At 55.2% G+C, this 24,728-nt stretch overlaps 1 protein-coding gene across 1 annotated transcript; it reads right to left on the reverse strand.

Moving 5' to 3' along the window:
• Positions 1–2,368: 2,368 nt before the first annotated feature.
• ASMT (acetylserotonin O-methyltransferase) lies at positions 2,369–21,798 on the reverse strand. The gene is made up of 8 exons (XM_064483547.1): positions 21,467–21,798; positions 15,557–15,731; positions 13,944–14,073; positions 11,635–11,703; positions 10,444–10,562; positions 8,516–8,656; positions 5,998–6,120; positions 2,369–2,609 (listed from the first exon to the last, which is right to left on the reverse strand). Exons 1-8 carry the CDS (start codon positions 21,533–21,535, stop codon positions 2,398–2,400), a joined length of 1,038 nt encoding a protein of 345 aa, XP_064339617.1. The 5' UTR covers positions 21,536–21,798; the 3' UTR covers positions 2,369–2,397.
• Between the last annotated feature and the right edge of the window lie 2,930 nt (positions 21,799–24,728).

The following is a 24,728-nucleotide window of genomic DNA, read 5'->3' on the forward strand; positions in this document are numbered from 1 at the left end:
CAAATGCTGGAGAGGCTGTGGAGAAAAGGGAACCCTCCTGCACTGCTGGTGGGAATGCAGGCTGGTGCAGCCACTGTGCAGAACAGTATGGAGATTCCTCAAAAGACTAGGGATAGACTTATCATATGACCCAGGGATCCCGCTCCTGGGCATATACCCAGAAGGAACCCTACTTCAAAATGACACCTGCACCCCAATGTTCACAGCAGCACTATTTACAATAACCAAGACATGGAAACAACCTAAATGTCCATCAACAGATGACTGGATAAAGAAGCCATGGTACATTTACACAATGGAATACTATGCAGCCATGAAAAAGAATAATTCCATTTGCAGCAACATGGATGGACCTGGAGATGATCCTACTAAGTGAAGTAAGTCAGACAAAGAAAGACAAATGCCATATGATGTCACTTATATGTGGAATCTAAAAAATGATACAAGTGAACATATAAAACAGAAACTCACAGACACATAAAACAAACTATGGTTACCAAAGGGGAAAGGAGGGAGGGATAAATTAGGAGTCTGGGATGAGCAGATACACACTACTGTATATAAAATAGATAAATAACAAGGTCCTACTGTACAGTGCAGGGAACTATGTTCAGTATCTTGTAATAACCTATATGATAAAGAACATGAAAAAGGAATTTATATATGTATGTGTAACTGAATCACTGTGCTGTACACCTGTAACTAACACAACATTGTAAATCAACCGTACTTCAATTTAAAAAAAAAAGAGAGAAAGAGAGATAAACACATCCCTAAGAGCCAGCCTGGTCCCTCTGGCCATGAAGCTCGCTGAAGCCCCGGTGTGACCACTTCCTGACTCTGCTCTCATTCCCTGGCACTGCGGGTATCTGGGGCCGGGCCACTCTCCGTGCTGGGGTGTCCCATGCCCTGTGGGCTGTAGAGCTGCATCCCTGGTCTCCAGCCAGAGACGCCAGCAGCTCCCTCCAGTCCGCCGTGACCGCCCAAGACGGCTCCAGACACTGCCCGGTGTTAGTCCCAGCGGGACAAAGCCAGCCTAGCCGAGGAGCACTGGGTTCAGCATTTTCAAGGAATCGCAGCGGGTTTAAGGCGAACAGGACTTTAGAGATGAGCCAGCCTCAGCTGGTAAACTGGAAGGGGGAAGGTCCAGAGAAGGAGGGCAGCCTGCCCGAGGTCAGGGCCCTGCTGAGTAGGAATTCCGGACCCCGAAGCCGTGCCCCGCTCCCCGGCTTCTGAGGGCCACCCTGGCTTCAGCATCCCCTCTGGGTTCCCTGGCCGAGCTGCGGACGTTCAGAGAAATATCCAAACTGGCAGGCGCAGCGTTTGCATCTCAGAGACAAGATGTGAGAGTCAGGGTGACCGTGGGTGGATGCTGGGGTCGGCGGCCCAGGGTGGGGCCAGGGTCCTCAGCCCCTTCCCCACAGGACACTCAGGCCACCTCGGAGGACAGGAACCCGCTCACTGCCAGCACGAACGGGGCCCCACGGACTCGTGTTGATGCACCCCGCCCAGCGGGACCACCCAGTGCCACTCCCTTCAGGGTCCCAAGCACGTTGTTAGCAGGATGGGGTCTCCCGACATCAGAGGGGACATTCTGAAATGAGATGGTGTAGATTCTGACAACGTGTCAGCAGAGAACAAACCCAGTCCTCTGTTTCTGCCGTTTTCGATCTAATTTTAAAAGGTGTCATGCACACCCCCCAGATTCCCGAACAGTCTCTCCCGCTTCTGAGAAACACGCCCCCGGCACAGACCACCCGGAGCAAAACGGAGCAGAGGTTCTTCTGGGCTTTTCCAAACTTAAAACTTGAGATGTGTGCACCAGCGCGCGGTTTCCCTGAGTGGGAGTGGCCGGCGGCAGTGGCAGAAACAGGAGACCCCCAGATGGACTACTTTAAACCACAGGCATCCATCCTCCCCCGTCCTGCAGGCCAGACGTCTGAGGTCAAGGTGTCCCAGGGCCGCGCTCCCTCCCGAGGCTCCAGGGGAGGGTCCCTCCTGCCTTTTCCAGCTTCTGGGGGCTCCAGGCGTCCATCCCTGGGCTGGTGGCCGCCTCCCTCCCGTCTCTGCCTCGTCTCCACGTGGCGTCTCCTCTGTGCCTGTGTCTCTCCTCTTCTGTCTCTTCTGAGGACACTGTCCTTGGATGTAGGGCCACCTCCTCCAGGAGGACCTCCTCTCAGGCCCTTAACGTCATCACATAATGAAAATGAAACGAAATAGGATGAAATCATAGAAATAAGTGAAAGGAAAGGAAAGAAGATAAAATCCACACAGTGACAGGCAGTCGCCGGCCGCCAGCGGAAACCCCATGTCACCTGCCCTCCAGGAACAAAGACAAGACAGGAGACGTCACGGAGACCACCTCTTTATTGCAATGTTTTGCGCCCCCGCAGGGAGTCACTTCCGGGCCAAGACGGCGTCGTAGGTGCCCCCGGTCCGCCTGCAGTGGACGCGGGGGAAGCCGGCGGGCGCCAGGAGCGCGCGGTACTGCGCGGCCGTCCTCTCCCGGCCCTCCGTCTGCACCAGCATGTTGAGGGAGTAGAGCTGCGTGGTCAGCGGCCCCCGCCCGTCTGGGTCCAGGAGGCTCTCGATGACCAGGACGCCACCGCCTGCCACACGGAGAGCTGGGGCGTGAGTGAGGGTCCCCCAAGACTGAGGACCCGCTGCTCCTCCCGGGCTCCCCCCTCCCAGCCCCCAGCCCAGGCATCCTCCCTCGTCGGCTGCACGGCGGGCCTGAAGCTGTGGACCCTCGCTTGCTTTCAGCCCCAGCACACGAGGGTGGCCCTGAGACGCTGGACAGGTCTGCACGAGTGACCAGACGTGTCTGTCTGTGTGTGTGCATATGTGTGTGCAAAGCCACCCCCTCTCCAGGCCACTCGGGGTCTAAGCCAGCGGGGGCATGGGAGTCACCAGCGTCATCGCCATGGATGACCAGCCCCCAGGAGACACAGGTGGGTGCGAGTCTGCTCCACCTGGACCCTAGGAGGGAGCGACTGACTCGTCTCGAAGACAAGGCTTCACAAATGCCTGGGCGGTGGGCTGGGAGGAGCGACTTGACGGTCCTTTCCAGATTTCAAGCAAGGCATAAAGTGTTTCACGTATTCCACACAAACGTGGGACGTGCTGAGCGCGCCTGGGGACGTGCAGGGAGCACGGGGGTGTGGACAAGGTCAGGCCCCGCCCCTGCAGCTGCTACAGCCGCTCTGCCGGAGCAATGCCCCCCCTTTGGCGACTTGACTGCCTCATGTGGTTTTAATTCTGACTCCGCACACACTGGGCATCTACAGCCGTGGTGGAGATGCGGTTAAAGACGGGACGCGCACGTAAAGAACCAAGATGCTGAAGACAACAGAGTGAGGGGCACGGGCCACGCCCTGAACTGCCTCAAGCACCGGCTGTATACGCTGCAGATGGCCGATCAAAAGTCTCGTAAAGAGAGGGTGTCAAGATGTCCTCAACCTTTCAAACGCCAGCATGAAACAGGGAACACAGGACGGCGTGGATGAAGTGTCCGGCTTTCCGGACTGGGGAGGGGCGGGGTAGGGCAGAAGAGCCTCCACCCCCGAAGCGCAGCGCTGTAACGCGCGGGCCTGAAGCCAGCACACGCCCTGGCTGTCTTTCTCGGCGCTTCCGGCGTCGCTGGGAAACAAAGCCGCAAGGTGACTGAACACAGCGCGCTCTCTAAAAGCGCAGAGAGCATCCCGTCGGGTTAGGAAGGTGACTTTTATATAAGCTCCAATCCATTTTATTAGGTGCCTGATCCTCAAAGAAAACTTAATCCAATAAGCATGACTTGAAAAAAAGGGCTTCATTGCCAATTACCGAGTCATGGGTCCTTTGCCACAACGAGCCCCAAGTGGAGGCGAGTCCCCCAGGGACCAAACCAAGACCCGCGCTCTATGTGCCCTGACTGGCGAAGGTGCGGACACGGTGCAGCTCCCGGCCTCGGGAGCAGACACACGGGGATGCTCACAGACAGAGCGCCGCGGAGCAGGGCCGGTGAGGACCGTCCCGTCAGATGTGGGCAGCGCTCCTGGCTACGGGGTCCAGGGAAGAAGGGCACGTGGATGGTGGTACACAGAGCACGAACCATCCGGGTGTGCCCTGCAGATCCGTGTGTGCGCGGGTATGTGCATAAACACACAGACGCACGCATCCACACCCATACAGTCATGCAGGGTCCCGTACGTGTATACTTGATCTCTGAGGAGCGAGCACCTAATAGAACAGACTGGAACGCACGTAGAAATCACCTTCATAACCTGATCGGGATAAACACGCACACACATATCCCCATGTATTCCCGTGTGTACACACACGTGCATAATACACCTGTCCACTCATGTGTGTATATGTCCACAAACACCCCCACATATTGATGTCTGTGCACACATGTGCATAAACACACATGCACATTCATGCCCACGTACGTGCATGTACATGTATGTGTATAAACACACACACATGCAAAGATACATACACACACATGCACATGCATGGTGGCCATTACACACACACACAAAAAAAACATATACACGTGCATGTCCATATCACATGCAGATATGTGTGCATGTGCATGGTCACACGTTAACTATGCACACCCACGTGCTCATGTACAATGCACACATAGACCCACGTGTTCATGCATTCACATGTATCGTGCACACACCTACACACACAGTCATACATGCCTGTGCACATACATCTGTACACATATATTATACACATGCACACGTATACGCACACATCCACACCTGTGCACGCTTCATGCACACACACACAGAACCCTACATCCACATGTACAAACGTAGGCACTTTTGCCTGGGTGCACAGCCATAACACACACGTACACATGTATACCTATGCATGTGTGCATATATCCGCATGCATACATGTACAGACACACATGCACGTGTACATACATGCACACATCCATATACATGGTCACACATACGTGTGTACCATTGTGTGCGAATCCATGTGTCTGTGTAGACGTGCACGTACATGTATGCATACCTATACACACGTGCATCCGTGACCCCTGCGTATACGTGTACCTGCATGTGCAGATGCACGTATGCCCACATGCACATATGTACATGCAGTCGTATTTGCACACACGTGTGCATGTGTGTATATAACACTCCAACAAATGCGTACACATCTGTAATATGTACACAGATCCCCACACACGCATACATCCCTGTGCACATATACACACACACGACTGCATCTGTACACGCACGACGTGCACACACAGGTGCACAGACATCTATGCTCTTGTTTTCACCAAGCCGGCACAGGCAGACCCCCATCACAAAACAGCTCACTTCCAAGAGCCAGAGACAAGCAGGTTTGCGGGGATTGCACTTCAGGCCAGACCTCCCTGCAGATACGTCTGTACGCAGCGCTGGGTTCCCAAATTATGCAAGAGTCTCACCCATTTGAAAACAAAAACAGGAAAGAGAAAAGGCAAGCTCTCAAGCCCTGCGAGCGAACCGAAGGCCACGAGCCGGGCTGGGACTCGCGTGGGGGACACCACTGGGCATCACGTTTCCTGCGACTTCGGCGAAGCCAGGCTGTGGGACATGCAACACAGAACAGTGCAGGGAGGCCACCACGGCCCCCGGCAGCTTCACCGTGTGTCCAAGCCTGGGTGAGCTGCTTTGCAATGCCATCACGGAAGCTTCAGGGCGAGACAGACAAGGGACACTGAGGGCATTCGCAGCCAAGCCTCCAGCTGTGGGACAACATGCAGACTCCAGAACAGTGAGCAGCCTGCCCCGTCGTGTCGGCTGGATTGGAAGTGTAATGGGGCACTGTCCCCGTCACACACAGAGGCTGTGCCCACGTCCTCGTGGGCCACCAGGATGGAGGGACCTCACAGGACAGCTGGGGCTCTGTCCCCATCACACACAGAGGCTGTGCTCACGTCCTCGTGGGCCACCAGGATGGAGGGACCCCACACGCACGTCGCCACGCGGCCCCACCACCTACCTGCCTTGCAGGCGTGGTGGATTCTCGCCAGCAGCTGAGAGCACTTCTCGTCGCTCCAGTCGTGCAGGACCCTGGCCAGGATGTAGAGGTCCGCATGGGGAAGGGGGTCTGTGAAGAAATCTCCTGCAACACAGGGTGGTGCCAGGGGGTCAGCCTGCAGCCCCGCCCAACTTGACGCCTCCCCACCCCCCCGGCATGGAAAGGCCACCAGATCCCCCAGCTACTGACCTTCCAACCTCAACTTCAACCAAAGAAACGATGTCTGGGAAGTGGTTTTAATTTAGTTTAACTTAAGTTCCTAAGCTCCCCGTGTCAACAGCCAGCCCCTGCGGGACCCGGACGCACGCCACGGGCGTCAGGAGGCCCCTGGCGATCGGTCAGCGGCTCCTGCGTGGTGAGCCAAACTGGACCGACTGTCCACACACGATTTGCTGGCTGAACAGAAATGCCCAAGAGAGACCCTTACTCGAAGGCGGTGGCACACGCTCAACTCTCGCACCATTTTTCCTGCAAAAACCACCGGCGTGGGGAGGGACCCTGGGTGGGCCTGGGTGGGCCCGGGGTCACTCGGCTGGCTCTGAAATGCACAGCAGCTGGGGCGCGTGTCCTGCATGACACCTAGGCTGCTCCCCGCGTCTCCTCCTTGCGCGGAGCGCCCCGGGAAATACGGGCGCCGGGGAGGTAGGGCAGGGGAAACGAGAGCCCTCCGAATGGCTTTTCCTCCCCTCAGTGAGGAGAGACAGGGTCTTTCTCCGGAAACTGCAGCCCCAGGGCCAAGTTCGGCCGGGCGTCTGCTCGCCTGCAGCCTTCAATGGAGGGAAGTCAGATCCAAGAACGAGGGTCCACACCCCTTCTGTCCCCTCTGGTGACCGACTGCAGACACCGAACCTCAGCCGTGAGCAGCTCACAGCAGCCAGCCATTTGCCTTAATCCCCCCAACCTCCGAAATCTGCTCCTTCACCGCATTTTCCAGACGAGCCATGGGAGTAAGACTGGCCGTGAGTCTCCAAGAAGCGGAGACCGTCTCCCCAGCGGTGAGATGAGGCGAAGATCAGGCTGAAGCTCTTCCTCCGTGCAGAAAATATAAGGGGCCCCAAAACTTGGTCATTGGGATTCAGAATATTTTTTAAAAAATTTTTGGGGGAGGGGGGCAGGTAATTAGATTTATTCATTAATTGATTTTTTCGACGGAGGCGCTGGGGATTGAACCCAGCACCTCGTGCACGCTAAGCGTGCGCTGTATCCCTGAGGTACCCCTCACCCTATGGTATTTTAATGCAATCATTTTTTAAAAAATCAACATTAACTACATCCTCCAAAAAAAAATTGTGATGGTCAGAATTTTAAATAAAAACGGTACTCAGCCCTTCAAGGGCACGATCCGGCACACCCGGGCCACCCAGAGCTCAGCCTCTCGGATCCAGAGCAGGTCAGAAGGAGGTGGTCCCGTCAACATCTGGGGACTGCCGACCCCGTACTCAAGCCCAGATTCAGCGGTGGTGGCCTGTCCCATGAGATGCCGTGAACTTGGGGGTGACTTTTTTTAAACAAAAGATAGCGAATTCATAGCAGATTTAAGAGTGGGCAGAAATGGTGTTTTCCTTCTGAGTGAGCAAAAAAAAAAAAAAAAAAAACCCCACCAAAGGCCGGTTTCCTCTGTAAACTGGAAGACATGGCATCTGCAGGTCAGAATGCAGCCCGTCCCGGGGAGACACACCCCGTGTTTCCGTGGCCAGAGGGGGTCCCTTCTGGCTCCCGGCAAAGCCACCCTGGTCTCTGAGCCCCTGAAAGCTCAGAATCTTCTCAGTCTGCTGAGTCGGTCATTGTCCCCTCATCTTGCCGTCAACCGACTTCACTTAACGGTCATTGATAAATGACTTGGATTCAGACACCTGCAGGGGGGTCCTGGGGCGGCCGAAGGAATTGGCCACAAACCGGGGGCTTAAAACCACAGGCATCCATCCTCCCCCGTCCTGGAGACCAGACGTCTGAGGTCAAGGTGTCCCAGGGCCGCACTCCCTCCGAAGGCTCCAGGGGAGGGTCCCTCCTGCCTCTTCCAGCTTCTGGGGGCTCCAGGCGTCCATCCCTGGGCTGGTGGCCGCCTCCCTCCCGTCTCTGCCTCCGTCTCCACGTGGCGTCTCCTCTGTGTCTGTGTCTCTCCTCTTCTGTCTCTTCTGAGGACACTGTCCTTGGATGCAGGGCCACCTCCTCCAGGAGGACCTCCTCTCAGGTCCTTCACTCCATCCCGTCTGCAAAGATGCTATTTCCATGTAAATTCTAATTCATGAGTTCTGAATGGATGTTAATTTTCAGGGGCACTACTGAGCGCAATACAACGCTCAGGAATTAGCTGCAAAAAAACAGCGCGCCTTCCCAGTTTTGCGTCCATCACGAGTAAGCTGAGGGCAGGCATTTGGAGGGTGGGGGAAGTCACGCGGACCGTCCGCTGCCGGCCTCTCCCAAGCCCCCCACCGCCACTGCCTCGGGCTCCCCGCGGACACAGCGCACGGAAACCCACCTTCACGGAAGCTGATCCGTTCCTCGCCCGCGAAGGAGAAGTGCTTCTCCGCCATCTGTACCACCTCCGGGATGTCGAAGACGGTGACGCGACACGCGGGGTACAGAGCCACGCACTCCTTGGCCAGAGCCCCAGAACAGCCTGCGGGTGGACACAGGACGGGCGCATGGGGGTGCCCCGCTCCGGTCTTCATGCCTGCACTGTCCGTGCGCCCCTGAAGTCCAGGGTGTCTTCCCGGCTGGACGGGCCCGTACGCCCGTCTTCCACACACGCTGTGAGCTGACCATGTCGTCCTGGGCCAGGGCGTCTGTCCCCGCCAAGGGCAGACAACAGCCAAGCAGGGGCCGGAGCGAGACACGCATGAAGGACATCTCCAGGGAATGCCCTGATGAGAAATCAGGGGGAGCCTGCCCTCTGCCACCGGCGTGCACGCCCTGGGGCTTCTGCTCGTGTTTTCATCCCCAGCGGCTCCCTGAACTCTTGCTTTGAGTGACCACTAACACTGGTGGACCTTCAGAAACACGTGCCTTCCTCACCAGGGATGGTTTCCCGACCCCTCATCCCTACCGAACGGTGGCTGCAGCTTTCCGTGCCTCTGCTGTGGCAGCAAGAGGGTTTGCCGAAAACAGACCGTGGCGTAGCCGGCATTTCTACGTCAGAGGAGCCCCATCCGGTAAGATGGGCAGGAGGACCACCCGCCCCGCCCGCCTTTGCTCTACGATTCGCCCCAAGCCTGGCGTCTAACCTGCAGGCCTGGCTACCCACCTTTCCCATCCCCGTCGGCGACAGAACACAAGGTTCCCAAGCGAGGGGTGGTGGCACGTGCCCCCCACAGGACCCCAGAACGCGCGCCCGATCCCTGCAGGCTCGCACGGCCTTCTGCCACCACCAGGAAGGCAGCACGACAAGGCTGTGCTGTTGGAGTTTCATCAGATCCTACCCCTCCACCTCCTCGGGGAGTTCTGGCCTCTGTCCACACGGAGACCCGCCTCTCTGCCCCACGCCCTTGCCCTTGGGGCCACTGCTCGCTGGCAACGCTGGGGAACTAGGACCAGGACAGCCGTCGGGTGTGCAAGAAAGGCTTTCTCCACGGTCCTGCATGGGTTTCCCATCTCCTTCTGTCATCAGCTCTCGGGGAGCCGGCACAACCAGGGTTCTCCTCCTGCTCTGCTGGTGGGAGCGTAAACGGGTGCAGCCACTACGGAGGACACTGTGGCGGTGCCTTAAAAACTGAAAGTGGACTTACCACGTGACCCAGCAATCCGTCTCCTGAGCGTAATATTGGGAGAAAACTCTAACATAAAAAGATACACTCACCCCAGTGTTCCCAGCAGCACTATTTACATTAGCCAAGACATGGAAGCAACCTAAATGTCCATCAACAGTTGATAAAGAAGCTGCAGTATATTTATACAATGGAATACTACACAGCCATGAAAAAAGAAAATAAAGCCATTTGCAGCAACATGGTTGGACCTGGAGATGATCATACTAAGTGAAGTAAGTCAGACAGAGAAAGACAAATACTGTAGTATCAATTATATGTGGAATCTAAAAAAAAAAGATGCGAATAAACTTATTTACAAAACAGAAACAGACTCACAGACACAGAAAACAAACGTATGGTTGCCAGGGGAGAAAGGAGGTAGGAGGGTAAATTAGGAGTTTGACATCAGCAGATACAAACTGCTATATATAAAATAAATAAACAACAAGGTCCTACTGTGCAGCACAGGGAACTATAGTCAATATGTTGTAATAACCTATAATAAAAAAAGACCTGAAAAAAATCATGTTACTGAATCACTCAGCTGCACATTTGCAACCGGCACAGGCTTGTAAATCAGCTCGACTTCAACAATAAAAAAAAACAAGGGTTCATAGGCTTGAATCCAAGCACAGCCCCAACACCGGGGGCGGACACTCACCACCGAGGTCGCAGATGAGCGGAAAGGGGGACAGGTCGAAGGCGGCCAGCACGCTGCCCCCGCACACGCTCCACACCTCCTGCAGACCCCGCATGAACAGCAGCTGCTCGGCTTCCGACCTGGCCCGTGAGAGCACGCCCGTCAGAACCGCATCACTCCCACGGTGGGCCGCGTGAGCAGCAACCCAACCTGGGGAGCCCAGGGCCCAGCAAAGCACCGTGTCCCGCAGGCCTGCGTGTAAGCCTTGCGTCTGCGGGTTGGAGTCTGCGCTGCTGGAGATGGCGGGGCTCAGGGTGCCCCCGGGCCAGCCGCCCACAGACGCCCAGCTCCAGGAGACCGCGAGCACAGCGGGAAGGGATCACCTGTCTCTGGAAGCCATGGAGAAGGGGGTCTCGCCCCTTTCCACCGTCAAAGGAGCTCTGATGCTCTTGAATCAGGGAAATTCAGACAGCGTCCCCCACCCGACGGGGCAGAAGGAGGGTCTGGTCTGCTTTGCAAGTCCGGGAGGGAGTCCACCCACGCTGGGGCGAGGGCTCCAGGCGGTGGGGACTCAGGGGGATGGGGAAGAGACGGTGGGAACAGGAGGGGTCTGGGAAGGGGGCGGAGGTGAGAAGGAGGCAACGGTGCTGGGTGCCTGGGGGTCCTCTGCATCCCCTGCCTCCTCTGCCTGCTCTTGGAGTCTGCTATGTGGGTTTGGTGTCGCTGTAGGAAGACGGGGAGGGGAGGGGAGGGGTGGGGAGGGCACCGGCTCCTCTCAGGACCACCAGCTCTCTACATCCTTCCTCCTTTTCCCACCACACCCTCTGGGCAGCTACACACCCGGCACCTAGTCCTCGGGGCATCACCATCTCAGAATTTTTACAGCAGAGCTGCATGCAAAGCACGAGCCCCGTGTCTTTGCACAGAAAACAAACAGACAGACAGACGTATTCCCTGGGTAACTGCAGCCACAGGAAAAGGGGTGCCTCGTTTTTCTACCGAAAAACAAAGATAAAAATATTGGCATCGATGCGGGACATGGACCCAGACAAACATCAGAGCTGCCAAATCTGGGGATTTTTTTTTTTTTAAGAAATGATAAATTAAGTATCAACTTTCAGCTTTCTTCTGTTTGGCTCTGTTTGGCCCCAATTCTGCAGCCCTGAGTTGTAGAACCAAGCACGGCCCCCCAGAGCTGGCCCTTGGCGTCACCTGTAGATGGCGGTGAAGAGCTGCTCCGCAGGGACGCCGAAGGCCTTCAGGTACTGGTTCCTCCCTTCTCTGAAAATGGGGGGGGGGGGGGGGGGGTAGGCGGTCACTGGGGTTCTGAGAGGCGACTACCCAGGACGCACACAGGTGGCCCCAGACCCCTGCTCACGGCACGCAGGGAACCTCCTTCGGGAACCCAGCACACTCCGGAATTCCGTTCCCGTGTGCTCTACGCGAGCTGGGCGTTCGGGGCCGCAGGCTCCCCGATGCGAGCGGAGAAGCCATGGAGGGGCCGTCTAAGGAGAGCGGTCCCCTGGCGTCTGGGCAGTTGGAACCTCCTTGCCGCTGGAGAGCCAGCTGGCCCGCCCCCTCCACCGTGGCGGCCAGGGTGAAAGATTTCCGGGTCCTCACCCCACCTTGGCCAGCTCCCCCGATGCCCAGGTGAGCTGCCCCCCTGTGACTTGTCCCCTCCCAACCTGGCAGCCCCGAAATCAACCCCCTCCCCTTTCACGGATAATTGATGAGCCAGCCTTTGGTCACGTGAGGCACCCTGTCCGCCCGACCTTCAGGAGACGGCGGTGGAAAGGCCACTAGAGCAGGAATCCTAAACCAACACGAGGCAGCCTCGTACGGAAGCACAGGGCAGAGGTGAGCAGCGGAGGGTCACTCTCCATGGCTCCAAAGCTGGCTTCCTTTTTGCACGAGGGACGAGACGGTGAGGTTTTCGTTCTTGTCCCCTCGGGCACCTTTCACCCGGTGCTTGCTTGAGCTCCCCCAATTCTTAAATTTTTATTTTGGGGCGGAGGTAATTAGGTTTATTTGTCTATTATTTATTTAATGGAGGGACTGGGGATTGAACCCCAGGCTTCGTGCATGCCAAGCACAAGCCCTACCACTGAGATCTACCCTAACGGCCTCCCAGCTTCTTTTTTTTAACTGAATGGGTTCCAACCTCAAACACTTCGGAGATCACTGTTAAAATCTACATGTCCTGTTTCTTGGGGCTTTTTGGGGGGGATTACGTTTATATATTCATTTTTTTTTTTAATGGAGGGACTGGGGATTGAACCCAGCACCTCGTGCATGCTAAGCACACGCTCTACCCCTGAGCTAGACCCTCCCCCCGACAGCCTGCTTCTTGGAAAACACACACCTCAGAAGCTGTGGCAGCCGTGGCCCGACGTTGCCGCGTGGACGCAGCGGTGGGAGCTCACGGGAGGCTGGCCCTTTAGACGGGCGTTCAGTGTCCACTCTGCCTCTGTCCCCACCATGCCCTCTTGGCTGATTGTGACACGAGGCCCCTGACGCCTTGGTCTCCTGCAAAGACGTGCCGAGAGTCCCCGGGACCCCAAGCTTCAGGCCTGTCCCTCATGCAATTGACGCCCCAGCCCCGGGGGATCCCCCGCCTGCAGCTCTGCCCCGGGGCCGCCCGGGGACACTCAGAACCGCATCCCCGGCTGCCCTGGAGGTCAGTCTCACTGCACGTGACTTGGGAGCAGGAATGTGGAGTCGGACAGTGATGGTAACCACGAAGGCGCTGAGCGGTGTCTTTTCCGAAATCAGTGGTAGAGCCTGACCCTGAGACTTCCACGGCTAATGAGCTACCGCCGGCTCGAGGCGGGGCTCAAGGTGAAACAGTTCAGAAAGAGCACGCGCGGGTGGGGAGGGTGCAGCTCAGGGGTAGGCGGCGTGCGTAGCAGGCATGAGGTCCTGGGTTCCCTCCCCAGTCCCTCCATAAAAATAATTAAAGAAAAACCTAATTATCTCCACCCCTCCAAAAAAAAATTTAAAAAATAAAAGAGAAAACAGAGCCACGGTTGTCAGCGGGAGGCAATTCCGTCCTCCCAGGGAACACAGGGCAACATCTGGACACTTTTCCGGTTGTCACCACTGGAGAAGGGGAGCTCCTGGCGTGTGCCGGGTGGAGACCAGGGACGCAGCTCCACGTCCCACGGGGCACAGGACACCCCCACCCCATCAGAGGGTCCTCCAGCCCTGGGGTCAGTCTTGTGGGCTGGGAACCCGTGTGCACAAAAGCCATCGCAGTGACATCAGCCTGTGAGGTTTCCCACCCTCGGTTCTGGGCCACCTTCCCCTCCCCTCGGAGACCCGAGAAACACAGGGGTTCTCATCATGGCGTCATTCGAGGAATCCCGTCGGTCACCCCCAGGCGACTTCAGACACCTGCTCTGCGTTTCTGAACCGAGTGATGCCGTGTCTGGTTCTCTGGCAAAGCCCGCCTTTTGTCTCCCCGGGGACGCCCCGAAAGCAGCCCCCAGGCAGCCCTGGGGACTCGGTGATGCCACACGCACCTCACGGCCTCGGCCAGGTGGCCCCAGCATGCGTAGGTCGTCCTGGCCATGTACAGCAGCATGTTCTGCTGGGACCTGGGGCCGGTCCTGGCCAGGTAGGTGCTGGCAAGCTCCGTGTTCCCATAGACGGCTGCAAACAGAAAGGACAGAAAACAGACATGAGCCAGACGTCACGTCATTGCCTACGTGCATTGCACATAATCCCTCCGGGTGGCTGGCCCCTGGTCCCGGCCGGTGGGCACCTGGCGCACCTGTCGGCTTCAACTTTGGCAAATGCTGTGGGAGACCTTGTGGAGCAGGTGGAAGTGTTTACTGCAGTCTGTGGATTTTTAATAACTGGTTTAACACTCAACAAATGGGGGGGGCAACACCCCGACTCGTGAAAAGGAAACAAAGACTGGGGAGGGACGGGGGGCTTTTTGGCCGAGCTCAGCTACGCGGCAGGGGGCCCGGCCGGGTGAAGGACACAGTCTTCACGACAACGTGCGGGCGGGCGTGCAGCCCCCAGGCTGCAGAGGACACCGTGCTCTCTGGGCGGGCCCTCAGCTGGGCTCCGAGCTGCCCCGTGCCTCCGCCCTGCCAACCCAGGGAGGCCTCGTCCCGATCAGGAGGGTGGCTCTGGGCAGCTCAGGGCCGCACGTCCAGGGCGCCTCTCTGGTGTCCGAGCCTGCATCCTCCTCTCCTCTCCTGGGGACCCAGCCGTGGTGCCTGGGACCCCACTGTGGTCCTGTTCCCTCTTAGCGCAGGAGCACGCTTGCCCCGCTCGCCAAGAGTAACGTTCCAGCCTCTCATCATCTCCGCACAGTCCATCACACCTGACGGATGCTGTGGGTCTCTTATGCGGACCCCACGGCAGAGCTGGAACAGGCTCTCCGCCCACCTGGCCTCCGAGGTGAGCGTCCGAGTGCCTCCTTCCTGCCCACCTGCCCACCTCCTCACCGGCCTGGGCTGAGTGTCGGCAGGCACCCCAGGCCCCCCCCCCCAGGTGGTTCCCACCGTCTGCACCCTGCACAGGTGCCCCCTGGCCGAGGTCAGCACGGGGTGCAGGTCCAGACGCGGCAGTACCGGCAGGGGAACGGGGTGGGGGGTGCTCTGCAAAGGCTGTTCACGCGCCGTGCCTGCCGCCGGTGGCTCTGGCCGCCGTGCACCCCGACACCTACCTGGTTTCCAAGCCGGGCTATCTGCGCACCGGCCACGCCCCAGCGACGTCTTCCTGCTCAAGGTAACCCATTCCCCCGTCTCTGCACCCCCGAAGTCCGGCGGGGACTCAAGTCCTTGCGGCAAGCAGAAGGCCCACCCCTCGCGCCTCCCACCGGCCCGGCACCCGCTCCTGGAACCCTGGCCCACTGCCTGTTTGGTCAGTAAAGTTTTATCAGCACCCTGGCCCCACCAGCTAGTTGATCAATAAGGTTTATTGGAACTCAGCCCCACCGTTTGTTTCCATGCTGTCTCCGGCTGCCTGGATGCTCCAAGGGCAGACACGCGAGGCGGCGGCAGGGGCCGCGGGGCCGGCCCGCAGCGCCGAGAGCCCTGAGCCTCTGGCCCTTCACAGAAAAGGACGTGCCTCGTGTGCCTATTTTAAACACCTTCTTCGAAACAGGAAGGACACTGACCTTTTCCTCGCCTCACGTCCACTTGAAGCAGCTTCAGGGACACACAGGCGTCCAGCAGTTGCTCTGTCCCTCGGGGGCTGCTGGCCAGGCGTGCGGCCACCTCCGCCGACGCCAGGGGCCCCGGGGCCTCGGCCAGAAGGTCGAACACTCCCAGCTCACAGGCGGAGAACAGCACCTCGGGGCGGGGGCAGAAACCAAAGCAGCTTTGATCCCGTTCGGAGCCACACGCTTAGAGGCACACAGGCCACGGGGTGGGTGGTGGGGGTGCGTTCGGAAACGCCGCGGAAAACAGGACGGCGGTTCCTCAAAGCCCTAAGCGCGGGAGGACTGTAGGATCCAGACATCCCGCTGCGGGGTGCGGACCCCCAAAGGCTGGAGCAAACAGCGCGGACACCCGTGCTCACTGAAGCAGCACTCACAGCGGCCCAAAGGGGGACGCCACCCACGTGTCCACCGATGGAGCGGTGGGTGGACAAACAAAATCTAGCATAAACGCAATGCACTGTAGCGTCCAGTCTTAGAAAGGAAGGGAGGTCCGACACAGGCTGCGATGCGGACGGACCCTGAACACAGGATGCTCAGAGAGAGAAGCAGACAAAGGACATAGGGTGTGAGTCCAGTTACAGGAAACGCCCAGAACACGCAGATCCACAGACACAGCAGGCGGATTCGGGGTTGTCCGGGGCTGGGGGAGCGGGATGGACTGACGGCTCACAGGAGAAGGATCAGATTCATAAGGATTAGGAGTGTGGGGGCTGGGGCCTGGGGGAAGACAGAGGGGGAGTGAGTGCCTCATGGGGACAGAGCCTCAGTTTGGGAAGATGGACGCGTTCTGGCGATGATGGTGGGGACGGCTGCACAACAGTGGGAATGAATTTGATGCCTCTGACATGGGCACTTAAAAACTGTTCAGATGGTCAGTTTTACACTGCATCTGTTTTAACACAATAAAAAAATTTTTTTAAAATATTTTTTAATGATGCTTCCACCTTGCACCCAGGAAGCAACTGCTCCTGCTCTGTTAAGTGCTAAACCAGAATACTGTCCCATCCTGCAGGGACTGGATGGGCTGGTCCCCGGGGAGGGTGGGGACCAGGGCGTAGTGGGGGCTGCCCCCGGAGACGCAGGGTCCCACAGGGCCATTCACTGGCCGGGGGGCCGGCGGGGAGCAAAGATGGGGGAGCAAAGATGAGTGAGCAAAGATGAGGGAGGCCGTCTGTCTCTCAGGGTCAACGGGGGTCACCCTTGGGAGCAGGGATTTGGAGAATGGGGGACAGAGAGCGCCTTCTGCATTTTCATTCCAAGCCCTTCCCTATGCATTTTGATTTTCCAAACAAGGAAATATATATATTACTTTTTTTTTCTAAAGATGTCAGTGGTGTTCCCTACACGGTGGTGTTTGAGTCTTAAGATCGGTTGGTTATTTTTTTTTTTTCTCTCCTTCTCTGTCTAAAGAAGTGAATAGGTCACGCCTTCAAATAACACAGAAAAGATTATTTAAAAAAAAAAAAAAGAACAAATTGCTAATGCAGTTGTCCCCTGGCACACTCATTTTGGGTGGGTGCCAAGGCCCCAGGCCACCACACGGATGTTAGCCGTGAGAGGTGGGTCACAGACGTCTGCCCACGGGGACACACGGTCCCCGTAAGAAAAAGACCCGCCTCTTTGTTAACGAGGGAACTCCATGCTTCCTTTGCCGCCAACACTGGGAAGCTCTCAAAATGCATGTCAGGGAGGGAAGTGTCAAGCTATTAACTCTGAATTCTTTGATTATGGTTCTGTTATTTTTTTTTTTTTAATGGACGCACCGGGGACTGAACCCAGGATCTCGTGCATGCAAGGCACACACTCCACCTCTGAGCTACAGCCTCCCCCTAAGATACTATTAATTCTTACTCTATTAAGGCAGCCAAACTTGTGACATGTGGGGCTACAGGACTCTGATGGGGGGCGTCCTGTGCACAGCGGGGTGTGGAGCTGCGTCTCTGGTCTCCACCCGCCGTATGCCAGGACCTCCCACAGTTGTGACAACCACAAACATCCCCAGACTTTGCCAAGTGCCCCCCCGGGGCCCCGCGCAGTCCCTGTGCGAGAACCACTACATGAAACTAAAATTCCATCAGCTCTTACTCTGCGAAGGTTGCCTTCACTCTCCTTAAGATTGTATCCAATCCTGTTCTGTTAATGTTGCATTCACCCTTATTCTGTTAAGATTGTATCAACTCTTGTTAAGGTCCCACTAACTCGTATTGTATTAAGGTTGCATTCAGTTCTATCCTATTAAGACGGCATTAGCTGGATTAAGTCTAATTCTATCAAAGCTGTAACCCCTGGGGGGAGGCAGGCTGTCTCTTAGGGGCAGAGCATGTGCTTAGCCTGCATGAGGTCCTGGGTTCAATCCTCACCTGCATTAAAAAAATTAAAAGAAAATAAAGAAATAAACCTAATTACCACCCCCACCTAAAAAAAAAAAAAAACCCACAAAAACAGAAGAAGTAAAAAAAGCTGTAATCACTCTTGCTCGACTGAGATGTTATTAACACTCATCCTATTAAAGTTGTATTTGGGTTTTTTTTTTTTAATGAAGATTTTATTAGCTCTCGTGCTATTAAGTTGTATTCAATTGTGTGCTACTACGATGCATTAGTGTTTATTCCGCTAACATTGTGTCTATTCCTATCCTGCGAAGTCGGCGTTAACTCTCACCCTGTTCTGGTTGTGTGAGCCCCTGGGTTCAGGTCGCTTCCACTCCGCGTATAAGGAACCTTCACGGACCCTTACTCTGTAAGGTTGCATGACGTCTTATTCTATTAACGTTGGATGAACTCCGGTTCTACTGACATTGTATTGAGTCTTGCTCTATTAAGGTAATTAAGTTTTATTCCAGCAAGATGGCATTGGCTATTGCTCTGCTGAATGGTGACAGCCCAATGCTGTGGAATCCCATGGACCAGAGTGACTTTCCTCCCAAGACTTACACACCCACGAATGCCCCCGTGAGCGAGCAGCCCCACCGGCTGGGGGCAGGCTGGCAGCACGGCGAGGTCGAACAAGGGAAAGGCACCAGGTCACGCCGTTTTCTGTAGAAGGAGCCCCTTTTCCTTTTCTCAGTGGGGCTAAAAGCGGCAGACGTCACCCTTGCGGGGGGGGGGTCTCCGGAGAGGAATCCGGGGCTCCCCGCCCTTGGAGGGGGAAGACATCTCACTTCCGTTTTCAGTCCCCTCTCCCTGAATCTGAGCGCCCCCGTCGGAGGATGGAGTCAGCACAGACCACGCACGAGCTCAGAACCCGCGGCGGCGTGGCCAGAGGCCACCACGTCATCACATGTCGTGAAAGCTGCCGCAGAGAACGTGAGACACCACGCTCGTCCGTGCTGGCGGGTTTGGATCCACCACCAGCTGCAGACACCCCTAGCCCCCAGTCCCACCCCTGGTCATGCTGCCACGGAGCCTCACCCCCCACCTACTGACGGACATGCATCTCTCGGCCCCAAGGGTGTTCAGCCACCCCGTGGGGAAGCTGTGTGTCCTCAGAATTGCAGGTTCACTCCAAAAAGCCCAGAGGAACCCCGTTCTCCCACCCGAGAAGCCCAGCCACGGGTCCTTTCCTTCCACCTGCCTCTGAACACCTTATTTTTTTTTAAATTTATGTATGTATTTTATAATATATTTTTATAATTGAAGTATATTTCATTTACAATATTATAAGTTACAATACGTTACATCACTATACAATATAGTGACGCACAAGCTTTAAAGCTTACACTCCATTTACAGTTACTATAAAAGCTTGGCTCTGTTCCCCGTGTTGCACAGCACATCCTTGTAGCTCATTTTACACCTGATGGTTTGTATCTCTTAATCCTCCATCTCCACCTTGTCCCTCCCCTCCCCGTCTCCCCACGGGTCACCACCAGTTCCTTCTCTGCGTCGATGAGTCTGTTTCTTTTCTGTTATCTCCACTCCTTCCTTTCAGATTCCGCATCTTAGTGACATCTCACAGTATTTGTGTTTCTCTGTCTGACTCATTTGTCTCAGCATAATGCCCGCCAAGTCCATGCACACTGTGCCCCAGAAACGAACCCAACATTTTAAATCAACCCCACTTCAGTTACAAAGCAAACCACCAACCCACCCATTTAAAATTGGGGCAGAAGCGCTGAACAGACGTTTTTTTTTCCAGAAGAGGAAACGCGGACGGCCAACAGGAGCACGAAAAGCTGCTCAGCATCGCCAACATCAGGGGAAATGCAGACCAAAACCATGACGAGGCAGCACCTCGCACCTGTCGGCACGGCCACCGTCAAAGAACACTCGAACAACAAATGCCCCAAACAGCTTTGTAGCCGGCGAGGCTCAGCTCCCCCGAGACACAGGATCGAGTCTATCCCCAACGGCGCCGGCGTGCGCCCACGCCGAGATCTCCACCCACCGCTCATCACCTCATTCAACAGACTGGGCAACGGTGAGCCTTTGAAAGATAAAACCAGACTCCAATTGCCTCCACTTTTAATTTTTTTACTTTGTTACTTGTTTGATTTTTTTGGGGGGGGGAGGGTTGGGGAGAGAATTTCATTTATTTTTTTAACGGAGGCACTGGGGATCGAACCCAAGACCTTGTGCACACCAGGCACGCGCTCTACTCCTGAGCTACAACCAGCCCTCTGCCTCCCTTTCTCTTATTGAAGCAAAATTCAAGCAGCGTGAGAATCACCTTTAACCATTTTCGACTAAAGAATGCGGGGCGTTTAGCCAGCTCACAGTGTTGTGCAACCAGCCACCTCTGTCTGCGTCCAGAACATTCTCGTCGCCCGCCCAAAGGAGACCCTGTCCCCGTGAGCCGTCACCCCCATCCCCCAGCCCCTGGCACCAGGAACCCACTTTTCTGTGTCTGTGGCTTTGCGTGTCCTGGGCGTTTCCTGTAGACGGACTCACACACTGCGTGTCCTGTGCCTGCCACTGTCACTGTGCACACAATCTACTCGCCCACGGGAAGGGGTGACACGCTGATTCTGCTACGTTGTGGGCGAACCTTCCACACCCATCTGGATTTTAAATTTTAGTGTGGAACAGACAAGAACTCCTACGTTACTCTACTGCTATGTGATTTTATTTTTTTTTTAAAGCATATTCAATACCTTGTGGTCACCTATCATGAAAAAGAACATGCAAAGGAATCTATGTATGTGTATGCATGAGCGACACCCGATGCTGCGCACCGGACGTGGACACAACATTGTAACGGACAAGACTTCAATGAAAATAAATACATAAAATGTATTATTTTTAAAAAGATGCAAATGAACTTATTTACAAAACAGAAACAGACTTAGAGACACAGAAAATGAACTTATAATTACCAGGGGTGGGGGCCGGGGGTGGGAAGGGACACACTGGGAGTTCGAGATCTGCAGATACTAACTACTATGTATAAAACAGATAAACCAGTTTATACCGTACAGCACAGGGAACTCTGTTCAATATCTTGTAGCAACTTATAATGAAAAAGAATATGAACAGGAATCTATGCGTGTGCATGCAAGACTGACACACGACGCTGTGCACCAGAAACTGACACAACGTTGTAAACTGACTAGACTTCAATTCAAAAAAAAAAAAAAACAACTGTTTCCAATACGTCGATACATGTGTTTTAGTGAGCATCGCCTCATTTCTCTTCGTACCTATTTCAGGCTAAGCACTTAAGAACTTCATTCTGAGACACGGTCCATGGTACCAGCAGACGTCCCAGAAGGGCCCCGGTGGCCGGCCTTCTGCGCATACACTCGGCCATAGTTCCACAACACTCGCATACTCCCAAGCGAGGCCCCGTCCCCATTAGGCACTCAAGCCCCGCTCTGCCTCCGCAGCTCCCTGCAACGGACCCCGAGCCAGGGGATCGCCGCCCTACCTGGGACACCATGAAGCCGTGGCAGTGCTCCTTGAGGAGACGGTAGGCCTGGTCCTCCGGGGAACCCATCTTCCTCCACGCCGGCCTGGCTTTGAGGACCCCCCGGCTGTCCCAGCTTTGGGGACCACGGGTCTATAAGGAAGACGCTGGGGGCGGGGGCCGGCCAGGGGCTCAGCGCTGCCGTCAGAAGCTCCTTGCTGGAGGCCCGGGAATGAGCTCAAGTCAGGTCACCCTAGAAAATTCCATAAGCCTCATTAAAGGGATGACAAATCTTGTGGGTCCCACCTGGGTTTCAGCTCAGCCTTCTGTCCTTGATGAGCACACAGCCCTAAAACAGCCTGTACCCCCAGCCCCACGCCCTGCCCCTCTTCCACCACCAGCTGTGGACAGATCCAACTCCAAAGCGCTCACCAGTCCCCAGCGCCGATGACGCAGCTGATGGCCTGAAGCCTCTGTGCCCCTTCCTGCGTGGACAGAGCGGGCGTATTAATTTTCTACAGTGGCCGTAGCAAATGAATCACAAACTGAGAGGCTTAAAACCGCAGACGTCCATCCTCCCCAAGTGCTGGAGACCAGATGTCTGAGACCAAGAAGGGGCCAACACGAGTCAAGGACAGACAGCTTTACAGAGAAGCAATGAAAAACTCTGGGACTAAAAAAAAAAAAAAAATTGCCACGGAAACGTCCCCTCAATCTTCTTTATCCATTCATCTATTGATGCGCACGTAGGTTATGACAAGATATTGAACACAGTGGCCGGAAACCGACACATTGTAACTGACGGTGCCTCAATTAAAAAAAAAATAACACACACAGAAGAGAAGCCAGCCACGGACGGGAGACTGAACATTTTGGAAAAATAGGGTTGTGGGCAGAGTCGTCGAGACACTGAGATCTTTCCTCCAGGAGGATGGAGTGTCTGGGCACCCGGTGCATTTGCGTGATTAAAGCACAAGCAGCCGTGCTGAGCCTAAACGCCCCCCCGCCCCCGTGGCTGCAGGCTCTGTCCGGGGTCTTCAGTTAAGGTGATTACTTTAGTAATAAAGTGGGGTGTTGAGAAGGACCAGGGCACTCTCAGAGATGGAAGCATAACCTTTGAAATTCAAGGTCGCTGCTCGGACTCAGGCTTTCAGAAGCAGGAGGGACTCGGAGCCAGTGAGGGTCCCACCCCGTCCGGCGTCCGGCTGTTTGCTAGGTCAGCATCAGACCCCCGGCCCCTCCCTGGACGGTCCCCACTTCTTGCCAGAAGAAAACAGACGGCATTCTGACCGCAGGGAGTTCTCACTGGCCAGAAAAGAATTTACGCTGACAAGCATTCTTTTAAAAACGAGCCTGGCTTGTGCGTTTAAGTCCAAAAATGTAATTAACTCTGAAACTAAATGGTGGTGATGGTTGCTGTCCTAAAAAACCCACTGAATTGTACACTTTAAGAAGGTGGATTTTATGGTATGTGGACTATATATCTGGCTTTGCTTTTTAAGACTATTTTTATTAGGACAGTTCTGGGTTTGCAGCAAATTTTAAAGGGAAAACAGAGATTTAGCAAGACCTCCAGCCTTCACACAGGCATTGCCTCCCCAGTAAGGCTGTGTTTAAGGAATAAAGCACACAGGTATACACAGGAGGGATGTTGGGCTTGGCTGCAGACCTCACCAACACAGCAAATACTGCCGGAGTGAGTCACACGAATTTTTTCCTTTCCTCCTGACCATTATGCTAGACTGCAGTCTGTCACCTGTGCAGCAGCTTTGTCTTAAAAAAAAGAAAAGAAAAGAAAACAAAAGAAAAGAAAAGAAAAGAAAAGAAAAGAAAAGAAAAGAAAAGAAAAGAAAAGAATGCAGCTACTATAATTAAACACTTCATGCTAAAAAAACAAACAAAAAACAAAAAAAACCCCAAAAAACTAGCCATTCTCTGAGCCTTCAGCGAATCCTGGTCCTAATGTCAAAATCACAGGTACCGTAACAAGTAGAATAATAATTTAGAAGTTGGAGAGAGATGATGAGAATTGCCCCAACGTGACTCAGACACCAAGTGAGCAAATGCTGTTGGAAAAATGGCACTGGCAGCTGTGCTCGAGGCAGGGTGGCCCCAAACCTTCCATGGGGTTGGGGGGGGGACAAATGATCTCTGCAAAGAGCAATACAACACGGTCCGCCCGTACGTGGAAACTTAGGAAGGTCTGGAACAGGAAACTGGCCCCAGGTAACCGCACACACAGGCTGCCTTGAAATGCAGTCTGCCGCTCTGTGCAGTGGGGCTCCCCGACCCCGGGCTCTGTCTCCTGGGATCCCCACCCCCCATAAGGACCTAAGACACACGGGTGCAGGGCAGACGAGACCCAGGATGCTCCCCTACTTCTGATCAACAGGAAGCCGGGAAGTAGCATCCTGTCTTGCTACAAACGACCACTGGCGTGTAAGGAAAGCTCTCACGTAGACCCGAGCACCTGGGAACACCGCCTCTGAGGGACGTTTTCCTGCCTGCCCGGCAATAGTAAGCGGGCTTTACCTGACGGGGACAGAGGCACCCCTGCTCCCGGAGACAAAACCCCAAACCCTGGTCCCCAGCACGGCTCCCGCTGTAGGAAGGCAGCTCCCCCAGGTTTGTCTGCTGAGTGGGTGGCATGTCTGTGAGAAGGTCTGAGGAAGGCTGGGGGGGCGGTGGCTGCAGGAAGTGGGGTCCTCTGATACGTGGACCATGGGGACATCTGGCTCCTCAGAGGGCCACCCTGACGTGAGCCACACAGCTCTGTCCTCAGGACCCACAATGGGATTGAAGGAAACACGGAAGGAATAGCAAGATTTACGTGGCACAATCCTCAACTCTGAGTGCATGTGGGGACCGCCTGGGCGAGGGTCCGTTCACAGACCTCCACCTGGGCTGGTGCGGACCCCCCGAGGCAGGAAGTCAGGCCTTGGGATTTTTAAATGCTCGCGGGGTGACTGACATACCAGGAAAATACAGAATCACGGATTCAACAAAATCTAGTCATTCGGTGAGAAATGGCTACATCAGTCCCAAAACACATGTTAGAAAAAGAAAAATCAACATTGTAGCCTCTCTGAAATTGGGATGTTACACGGAAACGGTATGGCTCAAGCGGCAGAGGGCGTGCTTAGCATGCACGAGGTCCTGGGTTCAATCCCCAGGACCTCCTCCAAATGAAAAAAAAATTAAATAAATAAATGAAATTGAGATGTTGCATGGGGTTGAGTGTCCCCCTAAATTTCCTGGAACCTCTATTTGGAAACAGGGTCTC

This window comes from Camelus dromedarius, chromosome Y (assembly GCF_036321535.1).
Source record: "Camelus dromedarius isolate mCamDro1 chromosome Y, mCamDro1.pat, whole genome shotgun sequence".
In the NCBI taxonomy this organism is placed as follows: Eukaryota; Metazoa; Chordata; class Mammalia; order Artiodactyla; family Camelidae; genus Camelus; species Camelus dromedarius.